Source organism: Hippocampus guttulatus, chromosome 6 (assembly GCF_054856545.1).
Source record: "Hippocampus guttulatus isolate MCC_2025c chromosome 6, RoL_Hgut_1.0, whole genome shotgun sequence".
Lineage (NCBI taxonomy): Eukaryota > Metazoa > Chordata > Actinopteri > Syngnathiformes > Syngnathidae > Hippocampus > Hippocampus guttulatus.
The window spans coordinates 15,206,280-15,223,614 of record NC_141266.1 but is presented as its reverse complement, the minus strand read 5'-3'; the positions used below and the strand labels follow the sequence as shown (position 1 = coordinate 15,223,614).

The following is a 17,335-nucleotide window of genomic DNA, read 5'->3' as shown; positions in this document are numbered from 1 at the left end:
CCTCGCCTGCTGTCAAACAGCCCCTCGGAGGGCGATAAGCGTCTGTGCTATCAGAGTGCCTGTCTGCCTTATTAGTGCACCTCAGGCACACAGCCCAGCCGGCCATCTGGCACGCTGTGATCTGCTGCCCGGCAAACTCTCTCAGGCCCCATAAAGCACACCGAGACCTCTTTGAAGCATGCAACAAAAGTGCTGACCGAATGAATGAATCATTTTACTACAAATAGATACATATGTATTTATTCTGAAAACGGGCTGAAAGAATCTCACATTGACAGTGCACGTCCAATTGCAACACTAAAAAGGGCAAAGGTTACGGCTCAGTTCCATCTATGCCCTTCATAGGGTCTCTATTGCCACCTTGTGGTATAGTTATCATGTTAAAACATTTTTTTCCCCAAACTTGAATCACCCTGGGACTTGGAATTTCCTGTTGTCACAAAGTGGAAATCCACCATTAAGAAAAGTAAGAATAATAAAAACGGTGTTCCAAATTAGCCTTTGAACACATTGTATGTGTACCGCACTTTTAAACAGAACTACACATGCTTAAACATCAGAGAGCACTTTGTTGAGAAACTGAGCATGAACATGACAATTGCACATATAAAAAATGAACAGAGTAAAATTGAATAGCACAAATGCACAAAATGTCACTCTTGCCACCTCTTCTTTTTAGGAAAAGTACAACATCAATGGTTTGCCTTTTTAGGAAATGAAGGCTGCAGAATGGTGCAAATGTTATTAGTTATTATATCTAAAAAGGGCAGAGACATTTGTTCAGGTGAAAACACATGAAAAGTATGGAAGGTGTGTTTGAGAAACACTTTTAGGGCCTGGAAAACAACAAAAGAAAACAGAGGTCAGTACAGCGGTAACCATGGGCATGACGACGTATTCTTCTTACGCTGATGTGGAAACTCGTGACTTGTGCATTGATCACAGAATCTATGTGAATTGAGGACCCCCTGTCATTCTCTTTTTTTACCAGCTATCCACAACCCACCCAAAGTGGGTCTGCAACCCCAGTTTTGGTGCCCACCTACCAGTTGAGAGTATAAGTGACGTAGTAAAGTACATTTGATGAGGAAAAAACAGTGCAGTGTGTAGTAAATGGAATGGATCAGAATGGCTATAAGGTTGCATGCCAGTGTATTTTAATGAGAGTCTTTTGAACAAAGCAAAAGTTTTACCAGTATAATCCACTCACAGGGATGTGCTTATAAAGCATAGAGCTCCAGTAAGTAGTCTCTGGGCACAATTCCGATATTTCCATTTTTCTCTCCAACCCACCAACCATAGCTCTGGTACTCCTGAAGGAAGACAGATGCAAAAATCATTTATCATGGATGAAGCCAAAAAGAAACGCACACAAATTGATATTTTGATCCAGAGCGAAAGGTGCGTGTGTTAGTTTGGGGCTTACTCAGAAATGAGTAGCCTGAACAGCAGATGTGAAGAAACAAACTTAGAAATAGAAGAACGAATATACTGTACAGCAGAGGTTGAGTGATCTACTGTAAGCTCACTCACATTTAAAGCACAAAAGTGTCTACATACACTATCAAGTAATGTTAAAAAGTGCCGTAATTAGATTAGCTCATTTGTCCCTAAAATTACACAAGTGTTTCAGTATCTTTGAGGAATAGCAAATGTTCCTTGCAATATGTTCTATATGCCCTCACTGGTCTAAACACGGCCTTCTGATGAATATTGTGTTTGTGGAATATGCATTAAGCAGCAAAATCCACCTGTTTTTAATCCCTCTCAGCAGCAAAATGGCCGCCCATTTTGTGACTTGCAGTCGCCGGAAATCACTGTTGCTCAGGGCTAAGGTCACGACCGTCACGGCTCACCTGTTGTCTGGGTTTGGTCATGTGACGTTCGCAAGCTGGGCACTGTGATGTCATTTTCAGTCACCAGCAAATGGCAGTAAGAAAAAATGGCCACCTGCTGTGATTAATCAAAACGTGTGGATTTTTCAACTGAATTAATATGCAACAATTGCAATATTAATCGGAATACCTTGCTTAGACCATGTTTCGTGTCAGAGCATAGATTGTCAAAATTCTGACTTGACGTTCCCTTTGACCGCATGAACAAATTGTGTCTGACCTTCGAGGTTCCACTGTTTCGACATTACTTTGCATTGTTTTCCGCTCATTGTCATTTATCATCACCGCATTTCCCGCTGAGTGCCTGATTATACACACATCAGCCTCAATGTACGTAAAAGCCATCATATATAAATCTGTCACAGCAAGGCAAAAATAAAAGTTCCTCTGAGTGGGTGTCAGCATAGAGGACACAGTGGAGACGCGTCTTGCCTCTCTCTTTGACCAAGAGCCTGACCTCACATCAAAGTCTTGGCCAGGACATGAATCAACACTGAGAACTCCACAAAAGGGGGGATGGAGGGGGGAACAAGAACCTGCACAATGTCTGAAAGCCAGAACTGACCACATCTGTATTCACTTATTGGGTGAATGCTCTTGTGTGTCCAAGAAACCAAAAAAAATAAATAAAAAATCGAATTTCTTTCTCCGCTTGTTTCTGTCGCACCTAATAGCAGTGCCATTGCTCAGTGGATTCAAAGAAAATGTGCGGCTCATTTGGGAATGCTGAGCAACCATTTTTCTTAGTCCAAACATGCACAGTATTGATTGAAAATATTGAACTTTGTCTACAAGAAGATTAAAAGCGTGTCACAGTGTTCACAGAAAGCAATCCGATTACTCTGGCGTCATCCCTGTGTAGCTCACAGCTCCTGGGGGTACTATATTTACATGATATCCAGAGATTGCTATTACAGTGCAGCCTCCATCCACAATTTGCAAGGCAGTAACCTAGTTCCTGGGACGCGATCACAAAGAATCATTTAACCAGTTGTAATGTCACAATGCATTTGACTATGAAGGTGTTCTTCATAACAGACCAAACAACAAAATCGACTGTAATTGATCACATGAACCTCTTTTTAAGAGGTGCAATATTTATCCCATATTCAGATCTACATTATACCAAATTTGACTGTGGTCCAAATAAAAAGGTCACCTAAATCTGTGCCAAAAAAAAAAAAAGGCCAACCAAGCAGTGAGACAACTTTATATTACTAAAATAAATGCTATTAGTTGCAAAATAAACAATCCTCAATGTCACATCCATTTAATTTGCTTGTCACATGATAAAAGTGACATTTCACCCCAAGCCTCTTGGTCATAACATTGCAGAGTGACCCGTGTGTGGGTGCGTGTGGGTGTGGGTGGGTGTGAATGTGTGTGTGCGTGTGTATACATAACAACTTCCTGTCACTGGCCTTTGAAAGTGGCAACACCTCATTGTGCAGTTCTGGTTGACAAATAAGTCGTGCTTTTGAGTGGGTGCGGGACACAACATAAGAGAGAGACAAACGACTAATGGCACCCTTCACTGGCTACACTCACACACAAACACACGCACACACATTTCAACACACAGAAGCCTTGGTCAGCAAGTAACGCTGCCCTGTCACTTTAATACCTTACGGCGAAAGAAACAATGAGTGCATCTGTTTACAAGCACATACAGTATTGGGCAGTATGTGTTAAGGGGCGGGTTCATATAGGTTACAGTAACATCACACAGCAGCAGCATTGTGTTAGGACAGTGTTTACATTTTATCAACCATTCCAGCCACTTAAGCGAAGTGAGACGTTACTTTTCTCCATTAGTTTTATGTGCTGTGACTTGAACTGGTGAGGAGGAGGAGGGAGCGGGTGTTTGGTGCAAGCATATCTGGACAAAGCACCCCCCTCCTCAGCCACAGTCGGGCACTATAATCAACACGCAGGCCCAACTGGGGGGTCCTGCAGCTGTACCACTACAGCTTATTTCTGAGCTGAGGAATGGGGGAGGGATGGAAAAGGAGAATGGGGAGGGAGGCTGAGTGGAGCAAGGAGTCGGCTGTCCCTCCTGCTGAAGCCCAGACAGGTTTTATGGTTGCTGCCCTCGCAGTGGGCCACAACCCCCAATACCAAGGTTCCAGCTAATGGCGCTCGCAGTCCAAGAGAAAGGGCAACTTGATTCTTGGCCCTTTTCCGCACACAAAGAGAGGAGTCATAAACAAGCATTTGGCCATTGAGCACTGGAACGTCTGTCTGCTTTGTTTCATTTGGTTCCTCACGCCAGTGAAAGGGACATTATTCATTTTGTGGATCAACACTGTCATTAAGCATCAAAAGTAACAATTAAGAATTTCAGCTTCATTAAACAAAATCAAAAATCTTTGATTGTAAAAAAATAATGTAGTACAATGATTTTTCTTTTTGTTAATTTGCAATTTCTCATTTAGCAGAGCAATCACATTTGGGCATGGTCAGGAATAAACCTTGATTTTTAGTCATGTTAAGTAATTTGGTATCATTATCATGTGTACATTTATTATGGTTACAAATTGCAGTGGTCTAGCACTGTACTCAATTATACTCAACAAATTCTATTCAGTTCAGTGACATAAGGGCAACATATTAAAAAACACCTTTGATGTGGTGCACGCCACCATGTTGATACAGCCCTTGGACTGGAGCTCATGAGACTGTGCACATTTACCTAATGCTGTGGGCAATCACTGTACCCGCATGATAAGTAGTCGTAAAATATGATTTATTTTCTTAAATAATTATCAATTTTCATGTAGTATGATTTGTTTACCCTTGGCTCTTTTTGATGATTGCATGCAAAGGCCACTAGATGGCAGACTAGACTACAAAAATAACCTGGCAAGATGTCAGAGGGTCTCGGCAACCTGCATTAAGAATTCACCCAGCTCCCAAGGATAACATTTCACAAATAGGGCACAAACCACTTTTATTTGCCCCCTCGTTTGCAAGCATAAGTGTGGTAGATGTAGCATAAAGTCCAATCAAGTCACACGAAGGAACAAAAATGCTCTTGTTTTGGCACCTAATGAAAAAAGTCCTTTCAGTCCTCCACACCCTCTAGCTAGCTGACAAGCCTCGGAAATTGGACGTCCAGTACACGTCCTCGCCTGCTCTGAATAGCGTGTGAGACTGGGCCTTGGCTTCCTGAGAACACACATTCCTATTTGGCGAGGCGAGCGAGATGTCTGATAGGTGTGTGGGCTGAAGGCGGCCCAGATGGACGTGATGGAACGGTGAGGCGAGCCAACAGCCCTAAAACAGTTTCCGTCGTGACACATCTAATCCTCATCAGAGAGGCAGAGGCTGACTGTGGCCCAGTCGACCTCCAGCTCCAGGCACGGGGCCAGGTGCTGCCAGTAAAAGATATCAAGAACCAGTTTCTCCCAAGGCCTAAGAATAACTTTGTTCAGGTGGCCCTGGCTCAGCAGCACCTCGCTAAATATTGCTGTTGAGTTCATACATTAAGACAAATATCTACATTCTAGGTTTTTGACAAGGCAGGTTTTCATTACCTTGCTCAGTATATAAATGGTGTCTCCACGCTTGAAAGAGAGTTCATCCGGGTGGTCCCCTACACAGTCCCATAAGCCCTGGTAGTAGTTCTGATAGTCGGTGTTTGTGTCTGGACGGATCATAACATAGGGTGCAAAATAAGAAATGGAAATTAAGAACATGAAGCATTTCAAGTTGAGTCTTTTACATATGGCGCAAACAAAAACAGGCCTTATTGAAAAAAGGAAGTTGGTCAAGACGCTTTAGGTCTATTTCTAGGATTTCATACTTTTAGAACTTCCCCTACAAATGTCACTTCTTCTTTCTTGTACTTTGTGTTGAACCAACAAAAGTGTGACACTTATTGATGAATGTCAAGGGCCACCTGATGGTGTTTTCTTCCATTCACTTTGGCCTTTTCTACCTAATACAGAGCGATGATTCAATTGCAAAATGAATGTGTATAAATAAACTTTGCTAGTAATCCTCATAGTGCTGTTTTGTCAGGCCCTAGTTTGTCATTCAAACAGCCCGGCGTGCGTGGCAGGCATGGGCCAATTTTTTAATTGGGCTTTGGGCCTCTTGAGCGTGCCCCACCAATTCTCCACCAAGTGACAAGGAAAATGTGCGGCTGGATCACGAAAAAGCATCCAAGCCGCTCTCTTGATCTACGATGCGGCGTCTGCTAGATAGCCAAAAAGTTTATTTCAGTTGTAAAGTTTTATCATGAATCACAAATGATTTGTGTCGTCTCAGCAATTTCGAACTGCCGTGGGAAGACAAATATGGAATTGTGGAAAATCACATCAGAGAGTACTCGATGAAGCCCAACATTTTTTTTCTCTTATAAAACTGTCACTGTGATCAGTTTTTGTATTTCGTGAAAGTTGCTACCACAACATCCACATCAAATATGAAGTGCTGTCTCACACCACTTGTCCACATACACATTGTGTTTCTCGTTCATTACCTGACCGATAATATTTAATAATACCCAGCTAAAGTGAATTAAAAAAATAGATACTGTCAGGATATTGTGCCTTTTTGTATGGCACTGGATATTTTTACCTGGGAGCACTTCATAGATGTCTGTATCCGGTGCAAGTCCCACATCATCGTACATTAGCTGTTCCTCCTCCTTTTCCTTCTCCACCTCTTCCTCCTCTTCTTCTTCTTGGATGATACCAGACTGATCTACAGACATGTTTGGAGAATATAACTTCAAAGAATCCGTTGTGGCTGCTGCTGACAACATAATTAGTATTAGTAATACTGTAGTAGTCTTAGTAGGAGGACTACGGCAAACCTTTCAAAACAAGGTCTATCCATTTCACCCACTCCTTCGCCTCTTTCGCCGATGACGCACAAAACTAATGAAAGGACAGGCAAAAATATGGCAGTCTGAGACAAATTATTCACGTAGCACGGAACATAAACAAACAGTGCATTCATAATTCACAAAAATGCTCCACAAGCAGCATGTTTTCATGTTCAAACATACACATGTTAATAAATATGTATGCAAGGCTGAGACATTGAGAAAGCAGCACTGTCAAGTCAATGAATATGCTCCTAGAAGAAAAATGTAATACATGCACACGCGCGCACACTTAGAGAAAAAAAAGACAGGAAGTGTACAGTACCTGATAGTCTCGCTTGTCAGGAGCTGAGACTTCAAAACAAAAGTCCTTCTTTGCATCTTTCCGTAAGTTGGTGTTCATTTTGACATTGTAGCCATCGATGCCGAACTCACCTTTCTGCTGTTTGTCTGTCACATGGCAACAACATCACTGTCAACATCCCAGAACCACATCCATTCTATAGGTCACTCTTAATTAGACAAGAACATAGAATGACACCATTACCTTTCTCGTGGCCATAATAGTAGAAGGTCCGATAGCTAAGAGCGCACCATCTCTTCTGCCACTCCTGGCCGAAGAAACTGTGGTCTGTCACAAGATAAAACAACTTAGCTTGAAATAACTGATGAAGCATTTTTGTCCAATGCAATAATTAATGAATGAGAAATTGTGTGACAAGGTCCATGGCAAACTGCATTCATGAACATGAATAATTCAATGAAATTCCAAAGTAAGAGCTGGCATGTGATGTTTTAGCTGCTTTAGTTCTGGATTGGTAAAAATATTCCAAACAGCTCTCCATATAGAGCATGCAGCTCTACACAACTACAAACCATTGATTTCCCATAGCACTTGAGAGGTGCTATGGGAAACGAGACTGGTGGACAATCAAACACAGGGACCAAACAGACAAATAACCATTCACACTTCTTGACCATTTAAAGCCTTATGTAGTCCTAATTCATGTTTTTGGAATCTAAATTTATGTAGAACCTACATTGCTGTTTAAAAAAAATTAAAAAATACATGGTTCACGTGAGTATTCCATCAGCAGACCAAACACACCCTTCCTGCGTTTCTCCAGGTATCCTGACATGAGAATAGACTGCAGGTCTTGCGCTGCCATTGGTGGAGACTGGTGGGAACCTGAAAGAGAGATATGAGCATTCAAAACTTTTCCCGACTAAAATAGCAACAGATGGGATTTAACTTCAAGCTGATATCCACAATCAGGTGATGGTTGTCAAAAAGTTGTGGCGCGTCCACTGGGAAACTTTTCGCCTCATCACATGCACTGTGCAACTTCCATGCAAATGTTCAACTGCTGTGTCAAAGTTGCTTTGTGGGAAAGCGATGCCATAAAAGTGCCAGCTGCTTTATCAGACAAACCCCCAGTCTCCTGAATCACCACTTTACTTGGACTTCCTTGACACTTTATTTTGAAATGCAAACAGACGTCCATCATTGGCCATAACATTAGGTACACCTGCAAAAGCCAATGAGATGTAATGTCTCGATTGTCGACAATATGTCGCAAGAGTTGGGCAGAGTAGCCAAAAATCATATTCAAGTAGGTGTAATTTTACTGTAGAATAATAACTCCAAGAAAAAAAAGTATTCTTAATAATTACAGTCATCCCTGGCCATTTCACAGTTCACTTTTTGTGGGTTTACAAATTTAACATACTGGCATTCAATTTCAAATCATGGACTTTTTGCTAAATCACAGGATTTTGCGTTGATCATTTTTCCACATTGACTATTACCGGTACTCTAGTGAGCCAGGAGAAAAAGAATATTTGGGATGATTTCAGAATTTAAAAAGAAGACACCGTAAAGAGCAATGTGACTACTGCAAGGCAGAACTGGACTATACATCTACGATAAAGTATACCTTGTTAGCTGATTTAATAACTAAATATAGCTAGTTAGTTATTTTTTCGATAATCACGCTGCTGGGATAGGCTCTTGCACGCCCGCGACCTTCGTAAAGATAAGCGGATCAGATAATGGATGGATCAATTACAAAACCATTTTTCCCTTCTAGTGTTTATTAACCAATTACTGTTGTTTATTTGGTACTGTTCAACAACAACTAAGCAATATTACATGAGAGGGATTGATGTTGCAATCACCAAACTTTCTGAAATGCATTTAGTTACTGGCTTGGTCATTGTTTTCGAAAGTAAAAACAGGAATTTGCAAATGTATTAGATTAAGGACAAAAGATTCAGTCTGTTTACATGAAGGACGCCTGAAATCATAGTATAATTACTGATTTGAGGAAAAAAGCAGAGGATTTGGACAATTTTAAATTAAACAATGCCTCTAAACGATTACTGGATTATTAAAATTATTGCTGACTGATTTGATAAACGATTAATTTTGACAAAGTCATCCATACATACGGGACAAGTAAAAGCAGTGAGTGAAATGGAGAGAAATGTATTGTAGTAAAGGTAGAATTTCTTAAACATAATTGAGTAAAGATCATGCATTGAAGGGCACAGAGGGTTAAATCTGCATTTGGTAATGTTTTTCTCAGACTTGGTACTTCAGTGTGTCTCTGAGCAATAAAACACCCTTGTGCAGTAAAACAGGTGGCAGGAAAAGCAGTTACGCTCTCAAATGTCTTCCCAAAGTGTGTTGCCAAGTTACAGTTGGAATGTCTCTTTCACTGCGACACTCCAACTCACATTGTTTCAGGGAAAGACTTGCTCACAAGTGACACTTTAGTAAATGGCTCGTTCAGAGCGCTTTTACCCTCATAGGGCTCTTCCTCCCTGTCAGTGCGCTCAGACTGCAGTGAGCCACCGTCATTGTTGCTGCTGTCCACCTCCTCCTCATCGTCACTTGACTCCTCTCCACCTGAAGGAGGACCAACGGTCAATATGATGGCACAACAGAGGAGAAAGCTGCCCACGTCATTGTTCTTGTTATAAAGCAGAGGTGTCAAACTTGTTTTTATTGCGTTCCACGTGGTAGTTATGGTTGCCCTCAGGGGCCCAGTGATAATGGGGAAACCACATAAATGTACTGTATAATCGCTAGGGGTTGTAACGGTAAACCAAAAATAACAGCACCTTGTTAAAGGTTCATGGGTCGCCATAATTCACCACATCCTGGATGCCAAGTTGTCGTTTGTTTGTTTGTTTACCAACAAGGTGTGTGGCTAGAACGCAAAGCAGTTACACTTCTTGTCCCTCATCTAATAAGCTTTCTGGGAACACGAATAATCATCATATCGTATATCAGAACTGCCCCTGCCCCTATAGACCTTTTCATGATGGCTATTCTGGTACTGTAGTAGGCAACAGCCTGCTACCCATTTCAGTGTCCAAAGAGTATGTCTATGCCAATAATCTAAGGCAGTGATTCCCAACCAGTGTCCCGGGGCACATGTAGTGTGCCGTGAGAGCTCTAACGGTGTGCTGCAGGAACTTTTCAAATGTCACTTAATTGGTTAGAAAATGATTAATTAGTAACAAATAATGTATATTTGTTCATCTACCTATCCCGGCAATTTATAGTGACAGAAAGAAAAAAAATTATGATCTTCTATTGGTGGCAAAATGAAATTGACATATGTATCCTTTTTTTGTGACAATTTTGTTTGGTGGTGTGCTGTACAAGTTTTCAAACTTAAAATATGTGTCTTAGCTCAGTAAAGGTTGAATCACTGATCTAAGCAACAAAAAAGTCAATTAATTAGCCAGTCCCTTAATGATCGTGTTAAGCACATCTGAATTTCCACCACGTTTATTTTGAATCCACTTATGTGTTGTAATGTAAATTACAACTGGTGTTCCATCTCCCTTCCGAGCAATTTACCTCACATAAAATCTTGTTTTTGAATGACAGCTCACACATTCAAATTATAGTGGTAGTCAATTGTTCTGACTTGGTTAAATGACATGTTTGTTTACTCGGGGTGCCATTGGAGAGTGCTAAATCTTCTGCCACCTGGAAGTATGCCTAACTCATGGCATCTGTCTATCGCTTTGAACAGAACTCAAGGAAAAGCTACTGCAAGCTGTCCCAGACCAAATCAAATGATGAAGAGGGCTAGCAAACGGGCCTGTAGTTTGACAGCGGTGTTATAGAGGAAAAGGAAAGTGTCTTCATTAACCTAAAAATATTTTTATGCAACTTAACAACAAAATGCATATTATCAAACAGAGGTACATGGGTGTGTGATGACGTAACATTTGTACTCATAACAATGCAGAATATTTTAACAACAAAAATAACTTACTTTTTTCCTTGAAATCATGTGGAAAGCTGTGGTGAAGAAAGACATAATAGTACAGTATCAAAAATGAATACAGTACAGTATACTGTATACGTATACAGCCAGGGGGTCGGCGGGCGGGCGGCCAGACACACAAGAGGAGGCAGCCTACCCCAATTTGACCTCTTTTATCCGTTTAATGAATGCTTCTCTCTTATCTTTTGCCTTTTTGCTCAGATTTTCCCCTTTCAAGCCATCTCTGAGGAAGGTCTCAAGGTCTAAACATTAAGAAAAATAATAATTCAAATATTAGGTTTAAAAATGTAAAATTGAACACAGGTGTGCGTTCGAAGAGACGGAAAAAGTAACAGCAAGTCATCATCCATGTTAAAGCCTTTGCTTCCTCTTTTTAGAAGTAGCCAGTGGATAATTCGTTTTAGCCTCAAGTTACAAAATAACAACATTTTAAAAAAGAAAAAAAGGATTGTCAAGCGAGTTGTTTTTAACGTGTATTTTACCTGAAATGAGCGTGGTTAGTTCCTCGGGAGCGGCTCGCATAGTTGCTGTGTTGATTTTGAGCAAGAGTCCAGCCGGACACAAAGGTCACGTGATGCGGAAGTAATGGCGAGACGAGTGGCTCGCGTGCATAACGCGGAAATGACCTGTGCATTATTTATTAGCGGGCTCGCACACACACACACAGACACACAGACGCACACACGCACACACGCACACACGCACGCACACACGCTCACTACACGCACGCGCGCACACACAAGCACGCGCAATGACGTTTATGGGCGCAGCGGCCTTTCTGTGTATGCAGACGATATACGAGACAGCTACTGCCTACTTGATGCTTTAATGGGGCTTGACGCACTATTAAAGTCAGAGTGCAATAGTGTTGTCATATTTTACATCGATTCTTCATAATATCACACCATTCTCCTGGCACATGTCACAAACTATGGAGGGGGAGGGGAATGTTTAGTTTATGATGTATTTGTCAACATTGTAAATCCAAACAGGGATTATTGATAGAAAGAAAGGTGTCTCCTCTTTTGAGAGCAGTTACAGCCCCCTCACAGTACCAACAAACTGCTGTACATAGTTTACACCACTGTAAATCTGAAAGACAGGGTTTCTTTTTAATCTCTTGGTTACCCCCTTCTTCTATACAAGTGAAAGCCAAATCAAGTTTTTGATTTGAAAATGCATTGATTTTACAGAATTTGTATCGTTTTTGTCTACATTCACGACATCCTCAACAGAGCTCAGTGCCTCACAGAGGTACCGTATGTATTAAATAATAATGTTCCTTTTTGAGGTCACAGGGCAGCAGGTTGGAATAGTGATTAGCACATCTCCCTTACAGTTGAGAGTTCCCAGGTTTGAATATAATCAAGCAGTTTGCATGCTTGGGTTGATTTTCTGGTAGTGCTGCTTCCTCCCACATTCCAAAAAGATGCATGTCGAATTCCATGAAGAGTCCAAATTGCCCATAGAATGCTCATTTGCCTGTATTTGTCCTGCAGTTGGCTGGTGACCAGTCATAGCCCCACCTCTCTGAAGGTCAGCTGGGATAGGTTCAAGATCATCCATTACCCCAATGAGGCAAGTATTTATTATTGTACAGTAGTCGTAGTTGATAGAGGAAGAAGAGTGCTGACTCAATCTAAGTGGTGTTTATATGAGTATTTTATTCATTATGACATTATATGAGAGAAAATGAGCAAATTCTCAGACTTTCTTTTACATCCAGGCTGAGATTTTTTCCAGGTTTTGTATTGAATTTTACTGAGCGCCTCAAATTGAAAAACGAATGTGTTTGTCCTGCTGCACACAAGAAACACAGTTCTCTGTTGTATTGTATTGCTTTGTAGGAGTGGCAGTCATTCATGAATCAATTTATGACACTCCCCATTCATCGTACAGTCCAAGTGAAGAGTCAGGGTCTTTGAACTAATGTCACTGTGACCTAAATGCCATTCCACCTATGTATGCATGTGATGGATTAAGTTGTGCTCAAACCCTTGGACTTTGTTAGTTAGCTTGTTGTTCATTTAATGCAATATGAGTGAATCATACTGTACAAAAATCTTCCATTGTCAGATACAGTTTAGATTTATCCTCAAATCCTCTGTGTGCATTAAAAAACTATGACCCCCTCCTGACCCGGTAGTAGTTCCTCCCAGGGTGGAGAGGAAAGGAGAGCCATCTTGACCTTTCACCCGTGTATGTGTGTGTGTGTGTGTGTGTGTGTGTGTGTGTGTGTGTGTGTGTGTGTGTGTGTGTGTGTGTGTGTGTGCAGGAAAATCCATTGGCATACTTTTTGCTTCCTCAAAAGACAGAGCCTTCTTTTGAATAGTTGGTTATCAACAAATAGTCAAACTTTGTGCTTATTTTTACATAATCCTACTTACACAGTGGTGCCTTGATGCAGAAATTGATTGTTTTTGTGATTATGCTAGTTATTCAAAGCACCCAGATGTTCAAATCATCTTTCCCTATGTATTGAATGGAAATACCATAATCCATTCCAGTACAGTAAAAAAAAAAAAAAACACCAAGGGTAATATTTGTAACATGATTTAATTTTAAAAAAGTAGAACTCGACAATATTTTACTTCAGGAAAACATACAATGTTAATATAATTAAATTGAATCGAAAGAATTAAACACGTTTGTGCATCATGATAAATCAATGGGCATTGTGTTGCTCTTCCTGGTGTATGCCTAGGCCACCAGAGACCAGTATAATAAGTAAAAAAGTACTACATGTAGTTTTGACAATGAAGCACAAAGATGGCCATACAATAAAGTAATTGTTTTGGGATAAATATGTTCCTGTGAGTATTGTTGTAAGCTCTCTCTGCTTGTGTTGCTACCACTTGTGTTCAAATGTAACTCGTTTCATCGTTAACAATTACAGCAACACTTATGATAGTTTCATTAGCCTGTCTATGGCATTTGGCAGTATGTGTTAGCATCAAGCTAGCAGACTTAATAAGGCAAAGTTGTGTAGTTTGGTTAAACATCACGACTTGTCAATCTCTTTGTCTTATTTTTAGTTTTGAAGTCAACCTTAAATTGAAGTGGCAATCAACAGCTTTGCCTCTTTTTTGTAGAATTGTTCATTATCTGTATGTGTGTGTGTGTGTAAGTGTGCGTGTGTGTAAGTGTGTGTGTGTGTATGAATGTTACAATGTAGCACAATAATAATGCAAAACATTTAAAAACATTTTAAATTTGAAAATAAAGAAAATCCTTTGGCTTCAGATTCTCTCATTTTAGTATGTAAGTAGGATTTCTAAAATAATGCATTTGAATTTGAAAATTAAGCTAATAATATAAAAACTAAATATTTTCACTTCCCTTGTTTACAATTTTAGAAGAGACATCATCTTTTAATTAATTCCCAAGTATTTTTGACCATTAAAGAAGTTTTGGCGAACCACAGTGGTGCAGGCATACTTAATTCAAAGAAGGCATTACACGGCGAAAAAGCCAATAAACAAGCACCATTACTGCTGTGAGTTTTATAGGCAATGAATTTTAATTAGAGAAGGCAGAAAAGTTGTAGCTTTTGCCCTTCTTGACTCCAAGCATTCAGGCGAATCTCACCGTAAATCGTCTTTTTTCTTTCTTTGAACATCCAGAAGCTTAAACTTAAAATTGTTTCAAACAAACATTCACACATTAATTAGGAAAACGAAAGTTGATTTCGATTGATATGATTTATTTCCTGAAAAAAATATTCTTCCTGACAAATAACCTGTATGTATAAAAATCGAATACCCGAAGTCCGTGTCAGCTGTCGTTTTTGGGGGGTTTTCACCTTATTTATGTCATTTATGACATAACTCTCCATGACAATAAACACTTGATATAAAATTCATGTGAAACTAAAACCCCTTCAATAGCTCAAACTGTGCAAGTCCACAGTTGTGTTTCTGAGAAAAGCTCCAAAGTTTCAGGTGATAAAGCCCGTGGACTTTGGGTCGAATTGGACCAGTTTGGGGAGAACGAGGAGGGACATAAGGAAAGTTCCGGCAAAGAGTCGTCCGTGCCTGCGGAGTGATCATTATCCGGACCTCTTGTTAACGCACAGATGGGAGCCGTGGGAGTGCAGTTCGGAGGAGCTTTCACATTTTTCTCACTTGTGCACAAAGTCGAATCATTGTGGCCATTGTGGCTATGAGGACAGTGTTGTGAATCGAAAGTATTTTGCTGGAAATACCTCACCCCCTTGGGAGGAAGCGCCTGTGCCTCCTCTTCCAAAAAGTCCTCCGCGTATTTGCTTTCGCTCGCCCGCCCGGTTCTCCTTACAGTGAGTTTGTCTTTTGTGCTTCATCCTGCGGTTCTGGAACCACACTTTCACCTGCTTCTCGCTTAAATCCAACGAGGAAGCTATCTCCGATCTCCTGGGTCTGCACAGGTACTTGTTGAAGTGGAACTCTTTCTCCAGCTCCAAAAGTTGCGTGTTGGTGTACGCCGTCCTCAACCTCCTGCAGGCCGTCGCGGGACAACCGCCCTCATTTATTAACTCTGGTGAAGCTGAAACAAAAGGATCAATAAGTACAACTGTGACCTGGAAAATGTGCATGAGGTGAAAGTTGCGGTGATGCAACAGAAGATTTATGACAGAATGACATGCGTAGATTAATGCCAGATGCACAATCCATCACTATTTAAAGACATGATTTAAAGTACATATCATGCACGCGGGTTAAAAAAAAAACTCCCACGTAAGGTCGGTCCTACAGGCGTGCAGATAACATGGAAGTTATTAACATGGGAGTTATCAATCATGTTGTCTCGCCTTGCAGTGGAGGAGAGCCTTCAGGAGTCTGTTGTTTCTTGGTGCTTTTTTTCCCTTTCATCCACGCGAACTGCGCGGCGACGGATGGTGCCGCGGCATGCTGCGGGCTGAGAGAGCCCCCCGCCAGCTGGTCCTGCGAAGAGCGAGAAGGAATCAGCGTCGAGTTGTTGATGGATGCGATCTGGAAGGCATCGCGGACGTGGAGGGATGTCAGGCACTCGGCGAGCGACGGCTGGCTGTTGATAAAACCACTTTCTAGGCCAAATGCGTAATTCATCTCCTCCTCCTTCTTCTTCTTCTTCTTCTCGGTTTCGGACGAGCCGCTTTTGGGAGATGAGTCATTTAAAACTCGTGAAATTAATTATACACCGCTAAAGTGGACAGAGTCGTTCGGGGATTTCTATAATCCAAGAACTGTTGCTTTCCAGAGGACATGGCTCGGAATCAGAGCGTCCGACGCGTCACATGATTGCATCCACCCAATGACAATTTGGCGTTTTTTAATCAAAAGAGGCCACTGTCCCTCCTTGTGATTGATTGGGAGAGAGAGGAGGGGGGAACGCCTCATTGCGCGCGTCTGTGCTGCTCTATTTACACACCTCCCTTATAAAAAGGATTTTTAGGAAAATAGAACGTCGAAGCAGACGCCTACATGCTCAACGTGACATCCCCACTGCATTTCCAACGTGTATACGTGCAGATAGATAGATAGATAGATAGATAGATAGATAGATAGATAGATAGATAGATAGATAGATAGATAAACTACAATGCAAAAACGTGCACCGTGCAGGTCCAATTATGTGCCCTCCCCTCCCCCAACATACATTTAGGTAGAGAGAAACAGAGAGAGAGAGAGAGAGATAGGGACGAGGGGGATCATGCATGTCCATGAGGATATACAGTATTTGCTATAAATCGAGTTTGAAATGATCTACATTGTGTTTTAACACACTTCGACAAAAATGAAATATTTTAATTAGAATTATTTTCCATAATTTTAAGGGTTTTAGACGGCAAAGAGTCCGTGGGGGGAAAGCAAAATTGGAGGAATAGCAAGACCAGAATGAAGTCAAAATATTACAAAAGAAAGTAGTAAATGTATAAGGGGGGAAAAAGCAACATTACAAGAATGAAGATATTCACAAAACAACGTTCATAAAGTCACAATTTAAAAAAACAAAAAGAAAGCAAAAGAAGTCATAACTTAACAAGTTGTAATGTTACATGGAAAAGTTATAAATAAGGAAAAGGCATAATATTACAAGAAGAAGAACTTAATGGCGAAGTGTAAAGAAATACCGGTAAGTCGGAATTTTACAAGGACAAATGCTATAAAAAGAAAGTTGATATTTTAAGAAAAAGACGTAATGTTATATTTAAAACATGTGCTTGCTGCAAAATGCTTCCAGAAAAGAAAAAGAAAAAAACAGGCTGCAACATTTTACTAGGAAAAAGTCCTAACCTGCCATCTTCAACGTTTTATCTAAATGCAGGGGGGGGGGGGGGG

At 40.8% G+C, this 17,335-nt stretch overlaps 1 protein-coding gene and 1 pseudogene across 13 annotated transcripts in view; both read right to left on the bottom strand.

The window, feature by feature from the left end:
- The window catches only part of skap2 (src kinase associated phosphoprotein 2), a 33,333-nt gene extending 21,696 nt beyond the window's left edge, over positions 1-11,637 (bottom strand). For 8 of the 13 annotated variants that reach the window (XR_015101107.1, XR_015101110.1, XR_015101106.1 and 5 more), the window contains exons 1-11: positions 11,522-11,637; positions 11,176-11,281; positions 11,028-11,053; positions 9,536-9,640; positions 7,838-7,918; positions 7,277-7,360; positions 7,055-7,179; positions 6,718-6,781; positions 6,480-6,605; positions 5,432-5,541; positions 1,211-1,313 (exon numbers count right to left, since the gene is read on the bottom strand). Coding sequence is in view for 7 of the 13 variants with exons in the window: in XM_086112815.1 (XP_085968941.1) it covers positions 1,221-1,313; positions 5,432-5,541; positions 6,480-6,605; positions 6,718-6,781; positions 7,055-7,179; positions 7,277-7,360; positions 7,838-7,918; positions 9,536-9,640; positions 11,028-11,053; positions 11,176-11,281; positions 11,522-11,561 (960 nt within the window). In the remaining 6 variants the exon portion in view is untranslated. Of the gene's footprint in view, positions 1-224; positions 837-1,140; positions 1,314-3,464; positions 4,072-4,639; positions 5,270-5,431; positions 5,542-6,479; positions 6,606-6,717; positions 6,782-7,054; positions 7,180-7,276; positions 7,361-7,837; positions 7,919-9,535; positions 9,641-11,027; positions 11,054-11,175; positions 11,282-11,521 lie in introns of those variants that run through there. The other 5 variants (XM_086112812.1, XM_086112813.1, XM_086112811.1 and 2 more) reach the window with 5 other exon arrangements.
- Positions 11,638-14,768: 3,131 nt separating this feature from the next.
- On the bottom strand, positions 14,769-16,206 carry LOC147203698 (homeobox protein Hox-A2b-like; annotated as a pseudogene).
- Between the last annotated feature and the right edge of the window lie 1,129 nt (positions 16,207-17,335).